This window comes from Pelecanus crispus, chromosome 7, assembly GCF_030463565.1.
Source record: "Pelecanus crispus isolate bPelCri1 chromosome 7, bPelCri1.pri, whole genome shotgun sequence".
NCBI lineage: Eukaryota > Metazoa > Chordata > Aves > Pelecaniformes > Pelecanidae > Pelecanus > Pelecanus crispus.
In genome coordinates this window covers 40,389,346-40,410,022 of record NC_134649.1, presented here as the reverse complement: position 1 = coordinate 40,410,022, position 20,677 = coordinate 40,389,346, and the positions used below count along the sequence as shown (strand labels likewise).

At 49.9% G+C, this 20,677-nt stretch overlaps 1 protein-coding gene across 2 annotated transcripts in view; it reads right to left on the bottom strand.

The window, feature by feature from the left end:
• Positions 1-8,345: 8,345 nt before the first annotated feature.
• Positions 8,346-20,677, bottom strand: part of PLXNB1 (plexin B1) — a 38,769-nt gene continuing 26,437 nt past the window's right edge. For both annotated transcript variants that reach the window (XM_009478938.2, XM_009478939.2), the window contains 17 exons: positions 19,862-20,038; positions 19,370-19,518; positions 18,882-18,982; positions 17,846-18,063; positions 17,476-17,654; positions 16,668-16,734; positions 15,937-16,083; positions 15,291-15,468; positions 13,662-13,765; positions 12,932-13,016; positions 12,029-12,195; positions 10,801-10,961; positions 10,410-10,557; positions 9,634-9,698; positions 9,467-9,542; positions 8,999-9,073; positions 8,346-8,450 (listed from right to left, as the gene is read on the bottom strand). In XM_009478938.2, the coding sequence (XP_009477213.2) occupies positions 8,346-8,450; positions 8,999-9,073; positions 9,467-9,542; positions 9,634-9,698; positions 10,410-10,557; positions 10,801-10,961; positions 12,029-12,195; positions 12,932-13,016; positions 13,662-13,765; positions 15,291-15,468; positions 15,937-16,083; positions 16,668-16,734; positions 17,476-17,654; positions 17,846-18,063; positions 18,882-18,982; positions 19,370-19,518; positions 19,862-20,038 (2,202 nt within the window). The remainder of the gene's footprint in view (positions 8,451-8,998; positions 9,074-9,466; positions 9,543-9,633; positions 9,699-10,409; positions 10,558-10,800; positions 10,962-12,028; positions 12,196-12,931; positions 13,017-13,661; positions 13,766-15,290; positions 15,469-15,936; positions 16,084-16,667; positions 16,735-17,475; positions 17,655-17,845; positions 18,064-18,881; positions 18,983-19,369; positions 19,519-19,861; positions 20,039-20,677) is intronic.

Sequence of the window (20,677 nt, the reverse complement as noted above, 5' to 3'; positions counted from 1 at the left end):
GGCCCAGCGGCGCAGCAGGTCCTGGCACGAGGGGACGGAGGCAGTGGGGAACCGGGTCCTGGGGCACAGGCGGTGCGATCTTCAGCACTTTACTCCTTTAAAGAGTTGGAGAGCTGCAGGGCAGCTGTACCTCCACTGCATGCTACGCACATCGATTCCCTCTTCTACCCTTGCTGTCCCCTTGCCCCCTTCCTTCCCATCCGCCTCATCGGCCCCAGGAGCCGGGCTGTTAAAAACGCTTTTGGCACTTCACGGAGGCAGGGATTATTTTAAGAGCTCAGAAGAGGAAAGCTGGCAGGCTGGGGCCAAGCAGGGATCCTGGTGGTGGGCAGCCAAGCCAGGGCCAGGGCCAGGGCCAGGTGGGAGTCTCAGGTTTCCTTGTGCCCAGTGTGGATTTTCAGGGGCTTAGCAGGGACTGCAGGATCCCCTCCCGCTGTCGCAGCTGGCGAAAGCACCCACTGCCCATCCCCATCCTGGCTGAGGAGGGGACAAGTCCTAGCTTTTGCTGTCAGGAGGAGCTTCATGCTCCGTATGGGTGCAAAGCAGAACCTGCATTTTAGGAACTGCAGTGCTGCGCCTCTGTCCACAGCCCAGCCCCAGGCTGGAGCACGGGTTTGTCACTGACTGTCCTGTGACACCCTAGTGAGAGGCTGTGACGGAGGCGGAGGCTGTTCCTGGGGTTTGTTACTATGACAGCCCAAGGTACAAACACCAAGACAGTGCAGACGGACTGATGCAACTGCTGTCCCCTGGCCCCGCAGCACTGGCGTAGAATTGGCTTCAGCACCGGTCACCTGAAATAGCAGCCCAGAGCCCATGTTGCTAATGGAAATAGAGATGTAAGCTGCCGTAACTGGGGTACTTCCAACCCAGCCTTTCATAATTTGGAAGTGTCACTTGCTGGATGGCCGAAGCTTCAGGCACGTTGTCACAGCTCGTGACAGGTGATAATAATCCCAGTAGACCATTAGCACTGGTAGAAATATTGACCTTTAAATCCTTCAAATCAGGTCACTAAAGCTAAGAGCTCATCTGCACTGGAGGATTTTCAGAAATAGTTATAGTGGGCTGGCGGTGGCAGCGGGAGCCACGTGACAGGGAGTTGTTCTGGGACAGTGACATCTTCCAGGTGCTGAGGCAGAGGCATGACTTCCTCAAAAGACAAAGGTTTCTTTCCACGTACCGATGCTCCTCTCCCAGCACAGCAGCCAGAGATGCAGCCTGCCTTTGTGCAGCGAGCAAGCTCCCAGCACATTTCTAATTAAGGGTCAGACCGGGCTCAAGACTCCAATCCTGTGAGGGACAACTCAAATTGCCAGAGCTGACGTTGCTCCATTCACCCAAGCCCATCCAGCAGTCTGAAAGGAGCTCAAAATCCCTCCCCCTCCTTATATTTTTACACCTCTAACCACGGCACGTACACTGTTCACAATCAGTCTCTTTTAGGCATAAACCTCCAGGACGTTGCACGTCTATATGGCCGCTCTTTTCAGCAAATACTTAACGTCTTAGCTATGAAACAGAGGTGAAATAAAAATTTTCCTTACTTGTGCACAGACTGAGCGTATCAGTAACCTTGCAAGCTCCTGTACCACCAGAGCCTACCCCAGCCCTCTTCATTCACATCACTGGGGCAGCAGGGGCTGATCTGAGAGCTGGGCAACAGCCTTAAGGATTTTACGATGTCGCTCACCATTCACCCACCAAAGGAAAACTCAAAAGCGTGTGGAGATAGGAGTTCAACAGCATCTTCCCTAGGTAGATTGTTATGGTAACAGGAGACTTTGATGGGAAAGTAAGACCCAAAGATAGTCTCTAGAGTGTAAAACGCATCCTAGCGCTTGGGCTGATGGAGCTTTTGGGCAGCTCACCAGGCCCTTTTCGCCACGGAGGCGAGGCAGGTCTGTCCTTAGGTGTGCGAGACTTTACCTCCATCCACCCTCGTTACATGGATGTGCTGGCAAAGGGTGAGGAGCGTTGCTATGCCACATGGTACAGGAGAGCGAAAGCGTACTTTTCTAAGCTTTGTGATAAAGGATGATCAATGTTGAGGTCCTTCGTTGCTTGATGTCTTTACGTTACAAACAACTGTTATTTTGCTTTTGTCATTCAAAGCTATGTTGTGCAGAACCTACTGGTTTGCTGCAGGCCTGGACCAGGTCAGAGAATTTCAGCTCAAAAACATACCAGTCCTGCCTGGTCTGCGGGAGCCACGGGCAGGGAGCGGTGCTTCGCTTCTGGCCCGGACAACTCCACCTGACCTGCACGGAGAGGCGTACGGAGCTGCCCTCCGCTGCCTTGCAGCTCCTGACCCTCTGGAGCCGCAGAGCTCAGCAGCGACGCACGCCTTCGCTTTCCGCACGAACACAGACCTGGCAAGCCCTTGCTGAATGCAGCTTCCCCGCAAGTCGCAACATGCAGCGGAAAAGCAGCCCCGTCGGCACGCGGGCCCCCGAGCCCCAAGGGTCCCGTGCAGACTTACCGTGCCGCAGCTCGCGGGCAGGGCACACCGCTCCGTTTGTCGTCTGGCTCCTGGAGCTCCCCAAAGTGAGATACCAGCTGGTCCTGCTCTCCTTTTAGTCTGCGCTGCCCCAGAGAGGTGTCCTTGAGCAGATCAAGCTCTTCGGCATCGCTGGATGGACGTGGTGAGGAGCGGGGCAGGGTATCGGATCACAGCACTGCTTCTGGGAACAACCTTGGCTTTGGGATAGCGGGAGACCTAGGACAGCTGCGGTGGATTCACTTTACTGCTGGCCTCTCCCTGCCTCCCCCCAGCTTCCCTGGCAGCAGGTCTGTCAGCCTGCTACAGCTCCGCAGTCTCCACAGCAACTATTTATAGAGGGAAATTCACAGCTCTACCCAGATGGAAACAGAGAAATCTGCTCCGCCATCCCCAGACCCAGAAACCGTGCGTGGAGCTGCCTGGCACTTCCCGCCGCTCCCGGCAGCGTGTCAGCAGGACTTTTGGCCCAGCCTCGCCGCTGTGGCACCATTTCCCATCCCTGCCTGGCACGATGGTCCCTGACCTGTGCCTGGCAGAGGGGACAGGCCCCCCAGGCACACCCGTGCGCCACGCTGCCTGACCCGAGGCACCTCAGCCTCCCCCTGCAGCCGAACTCAATCGCAGCATGGTGCTGGTGACCGCAGAGCCCACATTTCCCCCGTCCCTTTTCATGGAGAGCACCCACGACAGCAGCATCCTCCCTGCAGCCCCGCTGGCTGGCAGCCCTGCCCCACTGAGGTGGGACGCCAGCATCCCAGCACCCACTCGACAGGAGCAAATGGCCACACACAGTAAAAAAAAAAAAAAAAAAAAAAAAAAAAAAAATCACATTTTTCTTCTCCTGCGCTGCCACATGCCGCAGCCCTGCACCAGAGCTGGGCATGCCCTGGCCTCCCCCTCGCTGGGGCCCTGGCCTTGTGCAGCTCAGGTTTCCTGGCTGAGGCTGCAGAGCCCAAGCCCCAGCCCCGCAGCGAAGGGTTAATGCTGCCTCGCAGCAGCTCCCCGCTGCCAAACCGAAGTCGGGGCCCCCCGGAGCGCTCTCCCCTTGCCTGTGCCCCTCTCCTCTCACCTGCCTTCCCCACACTAAAAATAACAAGGGAGGGGGCAGAGGCTGCACCAGGCTGGGTGCTGGGGCAGCACGCGGGGACAAGTGATTTGTAACCCCTAAAAGGCCAGCAAGAACACACACACGTAGGGAAAGGAGGGATTAAAGCAGTGACATTACAGAGATAAGAGGGGGGAGAAGCAGACTGTATCCAAAACTTTGCTCGTAAAAGGTGGGGGCGGGGGGGGCGCAGAGGGAAAGACAGGAGAGATGGGCCAGGAGCCAGCTTTATGTCTGGGAAGAACTGTGCAATTAGTTTAAGAATTGTTTTGCCAATTTAAGGACAGTGGTGGACAACAGCCATCAACATCATCTGTACCTTAAGCAACCCCGTCCCTGCTTGCCCACTGTGGAAAGCCAAAAGCAGAGCCGTAACATGGCGGTGCCCCCGCTGCCAGCCCTCACAGCTAGCAGGAGGTGGGAAAGGGGAGGTTCCCCCTCCTGTGGGGATCTGTTTCAGCTCTGGAAATTGCAGAAGTGCCAGGACATAGGAGCGGTAGTGGAAGGTGGCGCAAGGTTACCTCCAAGCAATTCAGGCGGTAGCTCCTCGACTACGGAGGAAGGGGCGTGAGAGAAAAATCCCACGCTCCTGGCATGGCTCCCCAGGCCTGGTGCTCAGGAGGAATTTCTATTTCGGAGTTAAAAAAAAAAAAAAAAGCCACAAATAGATTCTGGGCAATTGCATCATTGTGCAACACAAGCATGACACACAGGTTGTATATTAAAATTTATTGAATTATTGTGTAAGAATTCTCTTTATTAAAATCATTTGGACTCTAAACTGATTATTTACAGACAAAACCTCTTATATCACCAATAGATTCCTACATCTCAGAACAGTATCTACAAACAGTTATTACACTATGTAACAAAATTCAGATTTTTTTTTTCAAGCTTTTTATATTAATTATTAATTCCAATTTGAGAAAGACAGTACCTCAGGTGCTCTGAGCAGAACTCAAGGTGTGGCAGGGCATAAATGCAGGTCAGGCCGTACCGTAACAGACAGAGAGACACCAAGTCACAAGGCTGGCAGAGGGCAGAGTCACCAGGACAGAGGACTGGGAAAAAGACTATTAGAGCAAACACACTGGGTGTTCTGGAAACCAAAAGAATCGTCCTGACAAGAAAGGCACCAAAAAAAGCAGCATCTTGCTGCAACCGGGGCACACCCTGAAAAAGAAATGGCATTCCACCGAGGCAGCAGCATCCGAGAACCCTCTATTTTCATTAAAAAAATATTAGCCATTACTTCTGCCACAAAAAAACCACCAACCCAAACAAACAAACAAAAAAGGCTTCCAGGTACAGCTTACATTTGCCACCAGACAGCTGAAAGCAAGCGTTCTCACAGCTACATCGCGTGGGTGCCAGCTACTCTTAGTTGTGCCAACAGAAGAGACATTCAAAAACATTAATGGATATTTGTCGTAATACTGATCAGTTCTTGGCGTTTCATCCAGACCACGGTGGAAGCAAGTTTCTATCTCTGGCCACAGTACTCAGTAAATCTTAATGCCTGCCATTCAAGAGCATCATCTTTCTGAGAATGCGATTAAAGCAGCGACATCCCCTTGCTGCGCTTGTCTTGCAGAAGGGGAGTGGTGGCTGTGGCAGGGCACGCTCAGCTGGTGCCCACAGAACTTGCTACCTGTAAGAAAACAGGAACATCCAGAGAGGATTCTCCGTCCTTGAGAAGGAACATCCATCTCCAGAGTGTCCGACACGCTGGTCATGGAATCAGGCGGAGACTGGAAGAAACTTGGAAGGATGATGAGAAATAAATAAATAAGTCTTCCCTCCAATAGGGAATTTCATAAGAAAGACTGTTTTGTGCAAATTTAAATGCAACAGAACCCTGTCGTAGTAACGGATTTTGCCACAGGAGAGGGGCATGGACGGAGAGAAGAAGGGCCATGCCTAAACACCCAAGTTGATCCCAGCGAGGGGCCTTCAGTGCGTGAACGCAGGGGAGGAGGATGCCGGTGTCTGGAACACCAAGGACAGAGGGATGGGAAGAGAGGGGCACTACCAGCCTTCCACCCTCACTGCGCCTGCGCTGGGCAGTGCCTCCTGTCCAGCTGTGCAAGGACAAGCTCAAGATGTTAAATCAGTCAATCACCGACCTTTAGCTCTATTTTGAAGTCTTGATTATTGTTCTAATGAAAGCAGACTTTCACAGCCATGCTCAGAGAAAGCCGATCATTTCCAACATCCAGGAGCACTACTGGGAAGGCAAGAGGACGCGGAGCCCACTTGCCCCACGGCCTAAGTCAGCCACGTGGGCAGAGGCTGCGCTCAGCAGGGACGCCTGGACTCCCGTCACTGTGGATTCCAGGAGAGCCACCAAGTCCTCCTCCCTTTGCCGATATGAGGTGGATCCAGAGTTAAGCCCCAAGCCACCCTGTTCTGGGAAAGCGCAGAGATAATTCTGCAAAAATCGGGGCAGACATTAACAGCCTGCAGAGCCGTAAATCCAGCAGGAAGCCTGTGGCTCCTGGCAGACACTCAGCAAGTTGGAGAGGCCACAAACTACGCCTTGCTGCCTGGTGCAGAAAGTCCATCCGTCAGTGCACAAGGGGACAACGCTACTCTGCCACTATCCCTGCACCTGCCTCAAACCAAGGAATTGCAGTTCCCAAGGGAATGGGCTTTACTAGTGGGCATTGTATCTGCTTTTTCCCATCTGCCAGTTCTTTCCTCCACCCAGCTTTTTTGGGCTGATTTAATCAGATTAGTTTGAGACAGAGGTTTCAGAGATGCTAAGTTCCCCTAAGTTTCGTGGAAATGGGCAGTCAGGCAGGAGTGAGACCCAAGCCAGTGCCCACCTGAGGAAAGAGAGGCAAGCTCTGCCCGCCGTGTTCTGCCTGGCAGCAGCCAGCCAGCTTGCCTGCTGCTCCATGCAGCAGGACAGGAGCAGGAGGTGGCACAGGGATGTTGGCCTTACAGAGTAGCTGGGAAGACTGCTGAGAGAGGGTCACAGGAGAGAGCTGGCTTTGCAGGAAGAGAAGCCAGCATTAGCTGCTTGTTATATTGCTCAGAGAACAGTTTTGCAACAGCGCAGCACTCGCACAAAGCCACAGGGCTGATGTGATAAGCCTGGAATTACTGCTGTCTGCAATGTAGAGAGGTAGGGACACGATCCTGCCCTGGTTTAGCTCTGGTGCCTCCTGGCTGGCACAATCACCACCTCAGGGAAGTGACAGAGGAGTCAGACCTGCCGAGGCACGCAGGACATCAGCATGAAATTAGCAGGGGGGAGAACAAGTAGGGCACCCTTATAAATAGGAATTTGCTCCCAGAAGGGCAGAGTACTCTGTTCATGAGGTGCAGGAACTGAGGAGGAAGCAGTGAGGAGCTGCCCAGTGACAGCTGGCAACTAACTGTGCTTGTGCCGGCTCCAGCCTCTCCTTCCTTGCACGAATCATTCCCGTTTGCAGGACACCTGACGCTCCTTGGGAACAATACAGTTGTGCTTCATGGCTTCCTCGAGTTCACAGCTCACCAAATAACCCTTTTATGTGCCACAACATGAGAGTCTGGGAAGTGAAACTGTGAGTAAGGTGTAAGGCAAGCCTAACAGAAGAGCACACAGCTAAGCCTTGAACTGAGCTGCGGGGAAAAGCAAGCTGCTGTTACAACAACGGAGACATCTACGAGTTATCCCTGCAGACAAAGCAGTGGAGAAAACTTTGCTCCAGTGCTGACAGACGTTTGTCAGTAGAAGTGCACAGAGATACTTCTCCAGGAAAAGCTTTGTCTCAAAGCCACAAAATTAAACATTCTCCTTTAGCGTTTAAATACATTAACTTTCTGAGGGTATTTACAAGTCCAGTTCAGAGCAGCAGAACAGCTAGACACCGGAGGAAGGGGAAGTGGCACAAGGCATTTGTTGTGCTTTTCCAAAGACCAGGGCAACCTCTGACTGCAAGGAACCAGGAAGACGGATCCCAAGCTGGGTCAGTGGAGACTGAGGCGAGCCAGGCAGCGAGTCTCACATGCTGAATTTGTCCTGAGGGGAAGGTTGAGGGGGTGCTGTTCATTTACAGTAGGCCCCTGGGCAAGCCCACATGCTGGTGAGCATGTTATATCCAAGCAGGTGTCACACATGAGCTGTCGGAGACACCAGAACACTGGGGAGCAAGAGACCTTCGCCATCGGATGCTCTCCTTTCTATGTCCAACATCCGGAACCAGCTGGGACATTGCTGCAAGGAAGTTTCTCAGGGGGCACACTGCAGGAGCGCTCGCTAGCTGGGCACAGAGGTTAGCCCAGCTGTCAGCCTGGGGAAAGCTTCCTGCGCCCCTGCTGAAGTGAGCGGCTGCAGCAGGGGAGTCTCCCAGCGCCAGCAAGGGCACCTGTGCAAGGCCGAGGACTCCAAAGACACAGTGCTCGGTGTTGTCACCTGGCTCTTCAACAACATTGTTTGGAAACTTGGCACATTCACGTAACATCTGTAGGAAGGAGCTGTGTGGTCCTCCTGACAGTCTGCCAGAGGAAAACCAAAGTTTGTTGGTTTTTTTTTTGTTTTGTTTTGCTTTTAAAATGAAAAAACTGTAAAAAAATATTCTCTGAGATGCAAGGACGCTTGTACTTTGTACTGCCTTGGCCATCCCTGTTCATGTCACCCGCAGGTTCCTTGGAGAGTCCGGTTCCAATGGCAGCAGGACACCCTGTGTATAGCTAGGACAAGCACTGTCCCCGTTCAGCCAGGGGAGAGCAGTCTGTCTGCGCCTGTCACAAATCTGTGACTTTATTCTCCACAGCTGCTGCAATCTGTTGTAGTCTATATCCGAGCTGCATCTTCTGTGCCGTTGGGTCTTCTTCCAAGGCAGTGATGATCTGCAACGAGACAGAGCTCACTGGCAGCCCTTCTCCAGCACACAACACGGTCAACCAGCTCAACTCCATGCACAGTGGAGAGCCCCGAGCTGGAATCCAGCAGGCTCAAGACTAGAATGGGTGTGTAGTAATTAATCTCAGATTAACTACAAAATAAGTATTGTAGTTTTGTCCTAATAACTTATACACTTCATAGTGCAAAAAGAATGCTAAACTTCTCACCTGAAAATGATATGTTTAGTAAATGAATCTGAACTAACTGCATTTCATTTTTAAGTAGAGTACTTGGATACCAGAGTCAAAAAAAAAAGCGTACGTGAAATCCCAACAGCCTCCAAGTTAGAGATAAGTCCTTTTTTGTGATTTCCTGCCTCCCTCTTTGATAAGAAGAAAGCAAACTTATGACATGGAAGTTACACATGCCAATGAAACAATACACAGTATTGTAATAGTCTGGCTGCTCTTAATTATTAATTTTTGGAGGTTTTTTGATTGGACAGTAAAAGGAGAAGGGCATGTTCATACCTGCTGGAAAAAAACACACTCACCTGGTCATAGTACTTATTGATGTATTTGTACAATTCATGTAGAGCCACCAGGGAATTGAGGTCACCTGAGTAATTCTGAATAAGAGAGGAAGTTAAACAAAACCGTGAGACACCTAACAATTGTTCTTCTAAATTCTGCGTCCTGACAATTCATTAGGAAATATGCCTGTTGCACAAAGCAACAAGAAAGGAAATTCACCAATGGTTCCTAGCAAAGGAGAAAAAAAAAAAAAAAAAAAAAAAAATCACACGTACTCCTTGCCCTGAATCCTTGACTACACTTTCCTCTTCAGCTGGGCAGACCAGCATCCTCCCAGTGGTGCCACAAAACAGAGCAGCCACTGGGAACGGTCAGTATGTCTGAGCAGAACTGCACACTCAGCTGGAATATCTCATCTTTGCATTACTAATTTTCTCTTAGATGCACAGGTGAGGGGCCAGGGTGACTTCTGAAATAATTTTATTTACCCGTGATAGCTCAGCCAGGGCAGAGTTCATCTCCTGGTCACTGGCAGAGATGGTCTGACGAATGTCCGCATAATACCTGTACAGTAGTACACAGGCAATTAGCATATTGTTCCTCCTAGCCTCCTTCTTACTGCTTACACTATGACTCCTCACATTTCATTGCTTACCTTTCCACCATCTGCTTGTAGCGAGGAATGTCCCGGGCATAGAGCAGCTTATTGATCGGAGAGTCCTTGAACATCCAAAACCAGAAGCGATTACAAAAAGCTCCTTCATCATGCTGTGGACTAACCTTAGCAGGTAACACCAACACCACTATTTTCTGTCATTCATTCAGGATCAGGAATTTTTGTCCTCTGCATGGAAAGGCACTTCAAATACCAGGCTCCCTTCTAGTAATGCAGTCTGAGGAACCGTGAGATGTGCTGGTGAAGGGACCTCTGGGATCCCTAGTCCAGCCTTCCACTTGGAGCTGGGTGATCACCAGTAGGAGATCACGTTGGCTATGGCTTTACATAACTGATTCCTGAAATCCTCCAGAGATCCACTCATCCCATCTCTGGTGACCCGTGCAGGACTGTTGCACCCTTGGCACAGGGTGAGTAGTGGTGGTAAAAAGTTTTTCTAATGGCCAACCTGAATCTCCCAAGATGCATCCTGTGACTTACACTGTCTGCCACAGCCAACTAGATTTTAGCTCTGTCCCCTGAGTAACTGTAAGCTGTAAATAAAGAACCCCTCAACAACTTCTTCTGTATGTTAAACAAAATCAGCTCCTCCCTCCTCTCTTCCCAGGAGTCCCCGTCACTCTCCAGCGGCACGTGGGAGCAAGGATGGTTCTGGCCTGCTGTCCCAGCGGTGCTACACCAACATTATTACCTTCCTGGGGCAGCACTGCTCAGCTGTCTGTGCCAACCATGCTCCCTTCTCCCTCTCTACTTACCCGCCCTAACTTATGGTCAGCTATTGTACAGGAGTCCATGAAGGTCTGCGCAATGACCAGGAGCACAGCATCTACATTATCTGATGTCTGCACATCAAAAACAAACTGGGGATTCTTGATGATGTTGATCCAAAATCGCAGGGGCAGGCTGCAGAGGAGACAGAAGTGCAACAGGGTATCAGCAATGGTAGCAGCTATGGTGCTGAAAGATATTCTGCACGTTACTGCATCTCCCAGCTTTGCCCTCCCAGAAAAAGCAGCTTTTCACACCATGCGCTGCTGCCTTGCGCTCCCATTTTGCTCCTCCTCAGTAGGCAAAGGTGGCTGTTGCAAATGATCAGCTGGACATAGCTTGGCAGTGCTTCCTCTGGGGCCCACAGGAACACCGTACCTGTTCGTCTTCCAGATATGGATGGTCTCAGGGTCGGCGATCCCATAGTGTATTGCCTGCTCATCCAACAGGTCAAAGAAGTATTTGACTGCCAGAGGGACAGGACGGTTGGTACTGAGGATCACCTGGAACAAGTCATCCACAAACTTCTGCAGAGTGCCCTGTGGAGAACCGAGCAGGACAGAGTCAGCACAGGCAGAGAGGAGTGGAGAGCCCAGGCCTCACGCAGATGAGAGGTTACCCTCTGCTGCTCAGCAACCTCCCCTCCCCAGCCCAAAGCTACCTCCCCTCCACTGCAGGGAGCAGCAGCAAAGGAGAAAGGAAGCCCCAGCAGTTTCTGGAACAGAGGCCAGGGAGAAGCTCATGAACAAAGCAAAACACGGAGGGGAGTCAGATGTACGCAGAGCCACTGTACATAAAGGGGATTGCTACAGTGAAGAGAGCTTGTAACATGAGGGAATGGCACTGAACTGTAGAGACTGCCTAGTGGAGGGGGACTGCTGGCTGCCAGCAGCCGTATTCAGCCGGACAGGAACAAGAACGGGTTTGCTCAGCAGCAAGAGGAAGTTCATGTGTGGGAAGAACACAGGCGCTGCCTGACAAAGTGCCTGGGTTGTCCCTTGAGGAATGGGACTACTGCAAACAGGGCATTGCTGGGGAACCTGAATGCCAAAAGCTGATCCTTTCTTGAGGACAGAGCAGAGGGACAAGTTCCTGGGTCAATTTTTTAACAATGACACTGGAATAAAGCAAAAAGAAGAATGTGAGCAGGCGCTATGCCTGATTTATGACTGCAGCTGAATCTGTACATGGCTGGTGTGTACTACTAGCACCATCTTGCTGCAGTGGGTAACAGGTCAGTCCTATCTTCTTGGCCCTGGGTGGGTGGAAGGTGAGCAGACTTGGCAGCCCAGAGGACACTACTGCCAAAGAAACTCTGCTGCGAAGCACAGGGTACCTGCTTTTTTCTGTGGGACACACAAAGACAAATATGGGGTAGACACAGGGATAAAACCATTTCTCACTCTTCTAGAGGCTCTGCAAAACTTAACTCATTAGTAGGAGTAGCGGTTTGGCACCGCAGTGCTGGGATCAAAGGGGAAACAACCAGCATGTGCATCAACCCAGGCAGGGGGGCTCTTCATCTTCATACACGTCCCTGCAATCTGTTGGGGGTTATGAAGGAAGGCAAGATCCCAAGCACAACACAATCTGTGCTTCTTCTCACCTTCATCGAGAGTAGACGTGTCAGATAGATCTCTGGGATTGCCTTGGCTCGCTCCCGATCTCTTAAGCTCCCACGCCGATGCTTGGGAAGCTCTGGCTCTTCTGTTGGTTTTACCAGGTGCCAGAGCTTGATCCCACCTTCGTCTGCATCCTCCAGCATTGGTGTTTCTAAAACAAGCAATTGTTTACAGATGAGTGTCAGTTCTCTCACAGTAGAGCTCGGCCAGGTGAGCCCCAAGGAAGGAAGATTTCACAGTATGATAGAAACACAAATGGGAAGGAACCTCTGGAGGCCTCTATCCAGCCTTCTCCACAGAGTACAACTGTTGCTAGCACTACAGCAGGTTGCCGTCGTCCACCCAAACCCTTCAAGATCTTGGAAACTTCTCCAGACAGAGATCCCCCACCACCCCAGTGGTCTGTTCCAGGGCTGCACTATCCTTTTGCTGAAAGAGTTTTTTTTCCCACGTCCAATTTGAAGCTGTTAAGCTGCAGCCTGTGACTATGGTCCCTCGCGCCACAGGAGCATCCATGGAGCCGTTCACTCTGCCACGCAGTAAGGTAACTGCTTGGTGTCCTGCCACCACCCTCGGGCTGTGCTCAGCACCTGAAGGTATTAAGGTTCCTCCAGGTCGCAGACTGTGCTCAGCCCTAGAGAGTCAGAACTAGAGAACTGTGCTTATCCTGCATTCTCTTGCCCAGCCTGGCTTTCCTCTGCTTTTACTCTCTTTTGCTTTTCTCTCATCTCACCTGCCCAAGCTTTCAATTTCCTGAATCCTATGAGTGTCCAAATCATGTCTCAGCCTTCTAGAGCAGCATAAAGCTGGGGCTATGCCAAGAGACTTGTCCCACTAACTGGCAAGTGCTATAAAATCATTTTATGAGAATAGGACATCAAACTCACTCTCTCCTGGGATGTAATCCTGATTCTCCCTATGGATGTGCTTGGTCAGGCGTGGGACCAGCGCTACTGTTGCTCCATCAGGCACCTGTACACAAGCAAAAACCAACATTCAAAACAAATGGCATGTTTTGCATCAACACAACAGGCAAGCGCTTGTAGACCAAAACAGACTATACTATTACTAGAAATAGGGACAGAAACAGGGATTTTTGGGGCACCATCACTGTCTTTCCTGATGGTGGGAGAATCTTGTTTGTACCAATTAGAAGAGTGATGTGCAAAGTATGATGAAAATGATAATACTCAGGGATTGAGGTCATTCACATCTAGAACATGTTGCAGCAAGGTGTGACATATTGGTCCAAGATAAGACACATTGGTGCAAGGTAGTTAAAAAAACCCTCAAACCCTCTTTCCATTCCTAGAAACTACTTCACAGATCAGTGCGCCATCACCTACTAACTGATTTGGACTGGAACATTAACAGATCCAGCAGCACCGTTTTCATTGCAACAGCCGCCAGGCATGAACTTGTGTGTCTCCTTCCAAGCTCTACACCTGCCCGTGTCTCAGGTACAGGTTAAGGAGCACTGACTTAATTTGATTATGCTGCTGCAAGGAAGCTCCAATCTCTTGACAGTGATCCACCAGGAGCCAGGGCCACAAGTAGAGCGTAACAGTGTGTAGAAGATGAGAGGAGAGACAAGGCAATGGTAGACCAAGTTCTGACCTTGTAGTGCTGAAGAGTGTTCAGGCGTTTCCAAGTTCCTTGAACAACAGATGTCACATCCTCATCAGACAGTATCAGATGACCTGCCAGCCCTGATCTCCACTCTACAGCCATTAAAACACAGAAAAGTGAAGAGATAAACTGTTAAGTTGAGGCATCTCTGAAGTATGTTGTGCTTCAACCTGAACTAGTGGAACTCTGTGCCAGCGAAGACTAATGCTCAAGCCACATCAGCATCACAGGAGGGCTGGGAGTTCATCAGCCCAGCAGTCAGGGAATAGGAGAAAGTTCCCATGGACAGACCGTTGTGATGCACACATCCAAACCATCTGTGTATGTAAACACACCCAGGATTAGTTTTCTGCATGTAAATCCTTTGCATCTAGTTATTGAATAACAAAATTTTCTTCTGCAGCTTTTCAGAGACCACTTCAGGTTTGACTGTCCTGAATAAAAGGGGCATGATTTGCCAATTCAGTCTATCCACCACCTTGAAGGAAGAGTATTAACAGGAAAGTCTGTAGACTCTCAGAACTGAAGGCCAGAAAGTCTTTAATGTCAGATATTTTTCTCCATTTATAAAGGCATTGAATCGCATATCAATCTTCTCGTCAACAAGCTGAAGATGTTAAGCTCTTAAACCCTTTCAGGTTTGCTTTCCATCCCCAGGATAATTCAAAGTTCTTTGCACTTATCCCTCTTATTTCCACATTCTCCTGGAGAGCAAACAGCAAAATCTGATTCTAGTAGTGGTCCTGCCTCAGAGTACAGCACCTGCGAGATCACTGCCTTGCTTTGACCTGCTATATCCCTTGTTACACACCCATTGATCCTGGTCAACCTTTATCCATGCTGTTTCCCAGACAGCATAGTCTGAGCAAGTACCTGTAACAACACAGAGTCCTGCAGCCACAGGACAGTCTCCTAGAGCACAGGGACAGGCGTCCGCCTGGCCGCCCAGGTCTCCCATCTGACACTTGCCAAATTCCTAGGGATTCGGTCAGATCGTGACTCTTCAAGCAGGTGATTCAAACCACAAATATGCACCCATAGTCCTTATTACCTGCTATTCCCCCAGTACTTGCTCATCTATAAATGTCACTGCTGTTCAGCAACAGCCAAAGGATGAAGAAGATGGAAAACTGAGCAGCTTCCCTCAGAATGCAAGTCCTACCTTTCATTAACCACTGTGGGCAAAATCCTCCCTGACATACATTACCAAGATGCTGCCATTGACTTCTCTAGCAGGAAGAGCCAGTCTATGACTACAGCATCTCTGCACCACACTCAAATCGTCTTCCCCTCCTACACATTCTCCATGCTTTTTTTTTTTTTTTCCTGTGTCCCCTTGCCCAAGCCATTACCATGGTCCAAAGTCTGGCAAAGAACACCATGAAATGGAAGGGGCTGGACCCAATTGCTTCTTTCCCACCCCTACCTCTTGCTGTTAGCCTCTTTCCTGCATCATACCCTCTTGGGTCCAGCCAGAGTGCAAGACCCTTGGTCAGTGACTCTGCACACTCAGCAGAGAATGACAAACACCATGCATGCCAGGGTGCTGTGCACAGATAGCAAATGACCACTCTTCCGCTTCCTTACTGAGTTTTGGCACCAAGGAGTTCTGCTCACCGAGGTCCAGGGTGTCTGGGTCTGGTCGGTGACAGTATGGCGTCCCTTTATAGATCTGATCTAGGATTTTCTCCTTCACCTGTGTTATGGTGTCACAGTCTAGCACTTTCGCAGAAATCCCTTGGGAGTCCTCTGCTCCTCCTGCAGCAACTCCTGCTTGTGTCAAAGCGTTTAAGGTCTGGGAAAGAAAAAGGTCACAGCTACTCAGCTGATAAAATTACATCTGACACATTTACACCTTTGATAGCTAGCATTAAGGCAAGTTAACAGCTAGTCCTTTCACTGGAAGAGTTTCAGAAAAGAAAACATCACAGATGTGTTTTCAGTCTTGTGTCAAAAGCTGGAAGCCAGTTCAACAGCGCTGGGGAGGGGCTTTCATGTGCCATCAGCAATTTCATCCTCCTGTTTCTAGCCACAGAGCACAGCACGTACACCAGATTACTGTGGTGATGGCTCCTATCAGCCTAGTGCAAAAGTGCCTGATTTAGCAGAGCTCTCGCTCATCTATGGAGTTGTGCTGCTGGGATAAACCTGGCTCCCTGGAGACACTGTCAGGATGCTGCACTTCTGCCTCAATGATAGGAGGAGAGACATTCAGCCCTGTCCCATCAGAGAGCCCAGAGGGAACAAATGATTTGGTGCTTACCAGAGTCCGGTACTCCAGGTCCTCTCTCAAAAGGCGGTTGTCATTTAGGGTATATTTGGCTTTGCCTGTCACCCAGTCAACTGGCCCTTTGTCCACCTGGTGCTTGATTCCTCGAAACAGCATGTAAAGCGGCTCCCCAACAGAGTCCTGACACAGAAAGGAAGGAGTTTCACCCGAGAGAAATTCAGCTTCCTCCACCCAGCAGAGCCCAATGGCTTGGAAATACAGACACCCAAACAGAGGAGGAGCAGGACTGAGGATATAGAGCTAAGCCACAGCAGGCAAAGACAGACCTTCTGCCGACAGCTCCTGCTCCATGTACGAGAAAAGTGCACGGGCCAACTACCAGGCGGGGGCACAAGACCAAGGCACTGCTCTGCCTTCGCATCACTAATCCAAGAGGCTCTCCTTGCCACTCCCTCTCCATGAAAGGAATTAGATCAGAATCTGTCTTCCTCACACACAGACCAGCCTACAGCCAGCGTGTCTCAAGATAAAGAAGCTAGACTGAGCCTTGCATGATCTGGCAAAACATCCTGGAAACACTGAGTGGTATTAATGCTGATTTAAGCATACCTCTCCCCAGTGAACAGCCCAGCGCTCTCATTCCCCACCCTGAAATACAGGAAGACTCTGGCACTATATTTCAGCTACGAGTGAGGCAAAAAGCAAAGCTGTGGCTGTCTCCCCTCTTTTGGCCCCTCCACACCACAAAGGGACAAAGAGCTTACCCTCACAAATGCGTACAGACAGATGGACATCCAGTTGGTCAACAGCTTCTCTACCACTGTTTCTGTCCTGAAAGAGAGCATGAGGTTAGTCACAGGAATATGGTGCAAAGCAGGAGGGATGTGGAGATAAAGATCACTCCCCTTGAGAAATGAGCACACTAAACAATGATACAGGATCAAGGCGGGAGGAGGGGAAAGGACTTTAGAGACCAGTAAGGTTAATGCTTTTGATACCACTTATCTGAGGCACTTTTCAGCCTGAAGGAGGCACCAAATTACAGAATTGGAGAGACAAGCGAGCAGGGCACAGAGGAAAGCCTCTGGTAGGTCTCAAACAAGGGAAATTTGTTCAGATCAGAAGGATGGACCAGACAGGAGGCTAATGGGGATCCAAACACAGGAGATATTTCAGTTTAGCTTCCAAACATGGCATGACTGAGAGCCCAGGGACCTCTAAACAGCAAAGTGAGATTAGCAGACTTGGCAGAGCCCTAGTACCTGAACATGAGGAGAGAGTTAATGTACAGCACCTTCAAAAGAAGAGGAATTTGGGGTGGGCAACTCCACCTTCCTACTCTTTTCATACCTTTCCTGCTATTTGCCCTGCCAACTGCTGACTGGGGAGAGTGGTATCATTGTTACTGCTTCCTCCCTTTTGGTGCCTGTTCTCTGGACACTCGCTGGTCTTACAACTGCAGCCCATGCCATGATGTTATCCTACCCACAGGAGTTTCAGAGCTTGCCAGCTGGGCGGAAAGGCTCTGTCCCCTCAGGTAGCTAGCAACGGGACTATGGCTGGCTGGCTCACCTCCGCAGCATCAGCTTGGGGTTCTTGGCCACATACTGCTCCACAAGGTCATTCAGGAGTGTTTTGAGGATGTCAGTGAAGTACTCCAGCTTCCCATGCAATGACACAGTGAGCAATGATGCCACATAGGCCCGGTCTCTTGGAGAGAAAGTGCGCTGGATTTCCAGAGTGTGGATGAACTGGTGGGGAGAGAGATAAGACAGTGTGTGAATCTGCTGAAAACAAGGCAGCCACAGCTACTGGATCTCAGAAGAAGTGGTGCTGCAGGGAGCTATTCAGGAATGAACTTTAACAGACACTTCCTGCCACCAGCAGCCAGTGGTGTGGCCCTGACCCCACAGCAGGCTGCAAGCAGGGAGAGGGACATTACCTTGGTGAGGAAGAGCTTGCTGTTGAGCAGGTTGGAGAGCTGGACCAAGCCCTGCTCCACAGTTTGCCGTCGGCACTCAGGGATATCCAGATCCCTTTGCAGTGGTGACTCACGGTGGCCCGGGAAGAAAATGCGCTCTGCATAGGACTTGTAGTCCAAGAAGGGGATTCCTGTGCCCACAAGGTCACTTGTGAGGTCCATCATCTCAGTCATCAGGTCTGAGGGAAAGGAAATGCCCATGAGGTTGACTACATGATCACACAAGTGATGGTGCAGGGCATGAGGTGAGTGCAGGAACTGGGGCCAGCAGGATGGGACTGAGGAGGGATGCTTCCTGTTGGGAAGAGGCACATTGGGGTCTCACTGCTAGAACACTTAAAACTAGACTAGGCACTGTGAGAAAGTGCTTTAGGAAGCGTCCAGCCTTGGGGAGGAACCAGAAGGTGAATTTGATGATTATTCTCACAGCTGAGGGCTGGCTTCCAGCTTTATAAAGAGGAAGCCACTGTTCAGCACAGATCTGTGATTTCCAGGCATTACCTACATCCGAGACAGAGTATTAGAGATCTCCTGCTCCTCATTCACTGCTTCCCACATTAGTTGGAGATTACAATCTGAGTTATCTGCACGGTTTTAGAGCCCCAGGTCTCCCCACACAAGGGCTCACTGCTGTAAGCAGCTGAAGTACAAGGTTTGTGGGCCCAAAATATGGGGTGTAATTCAACTTGCCCTACACAAACTGGACTAGCTGTCCTTAAGGTCTTTCCAAGTGCGCTGTCTTGACCTTTAGCTCTTCATCTGAGTCTGGAGGATGAACTGGAGAATCAGAGGGGTCAGTATAGATCATTGTGCTCTGAATTAAAGAGAAGAATTACAGATGGAAGGATTTGGCTATCTGTTTCAATGCATTAGGCACAGGATAAAGTTATTGCCTGCTCTGAGCTATAAGTATGCAGGAAGGGAAAGACAGGTAGGGCTTAGAGTGGTTCTTCAAGCTTCCCTGAAGCTGCAAGAACCTAGGAGCTTTGTGACTGACCTGTGAATTCCTTTTTGCATCTGTCCCGAACACTTGTTTCCAGATTTTCCAGCTGGATTTGAACTTTCTTGTAATCCCTGAGAGCCTGTTTGCTCTTCCTCCTGCAATAAGAAGCAGAATTGGTCCCAGTACCCCTACCCCAGGGATTGTCCTTGCCAACTGTTGTGTTGCTGCCAAAGACTCCAGGGCAATTGGTGCTGAGGTGATTTCTACTCAACATCTCCTTTGCAGGATACCAAACAGTATTCTGTAAACTAGACGTGTCTCTTGGAGCACCCATTAGACGGAGGCTCTGAATGAGCCACAGTGCAGGCTGTGATCAGCAGGTGCAACATGCCTCACACACCCAACACCAGGGGCTCAGAATTTGGCATAAAGTAAAGAAGACTGGGACCTTGTTTAGGCCCAAGGTGTACACGCTTGGCCACATCCACTGAATAGTGCTGTAGAGGAACTTAAAGGCCTCATACAATGCCAGAGTTTCTTACCTGTATATGAAGACGATGACCAGAACAATCAGTGCCACAAAGGATGCACCAACACCCAAACCAATCTGTGCTTCCAGCGGGAAGGTGAGCTGGCTTTCTGTGTCATACTGCACTCGGCCCAGGAGAAAGTTCAGGTTTCCCATCTGTACCTGTAAGAAAGCATGCGCCATGACGTAAGCTCAGTGCAGCAATGAAATGCAAAGCCACAGGGCTTCTCTGGAATGGGTACATGTGGCATGCAGCTCTCTAGCAAAGCTGTCCCACAGCACAACTCCTGAATCCAGCTATACCATTTGCTTTCATGCAATGTTTGGCACGTAAGAGTAGAGTTGAGAACAAGAGTAGCTCCTTGCCACCCCTGGTGCCTCCCCTGTCCCCCACCAGGGCTTCTGCCTTTCCTCCACTTCCCATCCCAACCCCCGCCTCCACCACTACTTCTTGCTTGTGCTTCAACAAACGACAGGATTTCTTGCAGTCCTGCTGATTCCCTACCGTGAACTCTGGGAGCAAGTCTGTGCCCTCCCGCTTTGTGCGGTGCCGTGGAGCTGGCTGCTCAGAGGGAGGTTCACAGTACAGATGATTCCTTGTTAGTGTCTTCACCACACAGATTCCTTCCCCAATCATAGCCATAACTTCGTCCTTGGAAATAGCCAGATCTAGATTTTCCCCCTGGAACAGATGTGGAACAGCACATCAAATTGGGGAAAAAAAACAACTCTGCATTTCCATGGCTCCAGAGAAAACAGAGGAGACCAACAGCGTAGGATGAAAGCAGCCTTTTTTCTTCTCTGACTAGGTTCGCATCTGAATTGGCTGCAGAAGCTCATTTTGTAAGCTAAAAAATTCACTTGCATACAATTTAGATTATAGCTTTAGGACCCATACCATGCTGCATAAGTACAGTTATAAATAGCCTGTATTCTCAAGGCTCTTCAGCCACAGCATGACTAAGCTCAACTCTTCACTCTGTGTGTATATGCACATACATACACACAACATGTATATATTTAAAAAGGTAGTCTCATGTCAGTTAACCTAAGCACTCAGATGAGTCAATCAATGCCTTTCAAAGGTGTAACACATTTATGCTATTGTTTTTATCTGATACACAAATCTGCTTTAATTTTGGGGGATTAAAGACTTTTTTTTTTTTTAAATAATACCATGCTGACTGATGTTAATTATATTTTTTACATTTTAATGCTTTCTAAGCTGAATCCTGCAGCAGTGTTTTCATGCTTTTCCCCAGAGCTCTGTCAGGATATCCTGACAGATTGGTAGATCAACCTTCTTGCTCTTTGAAAGCTT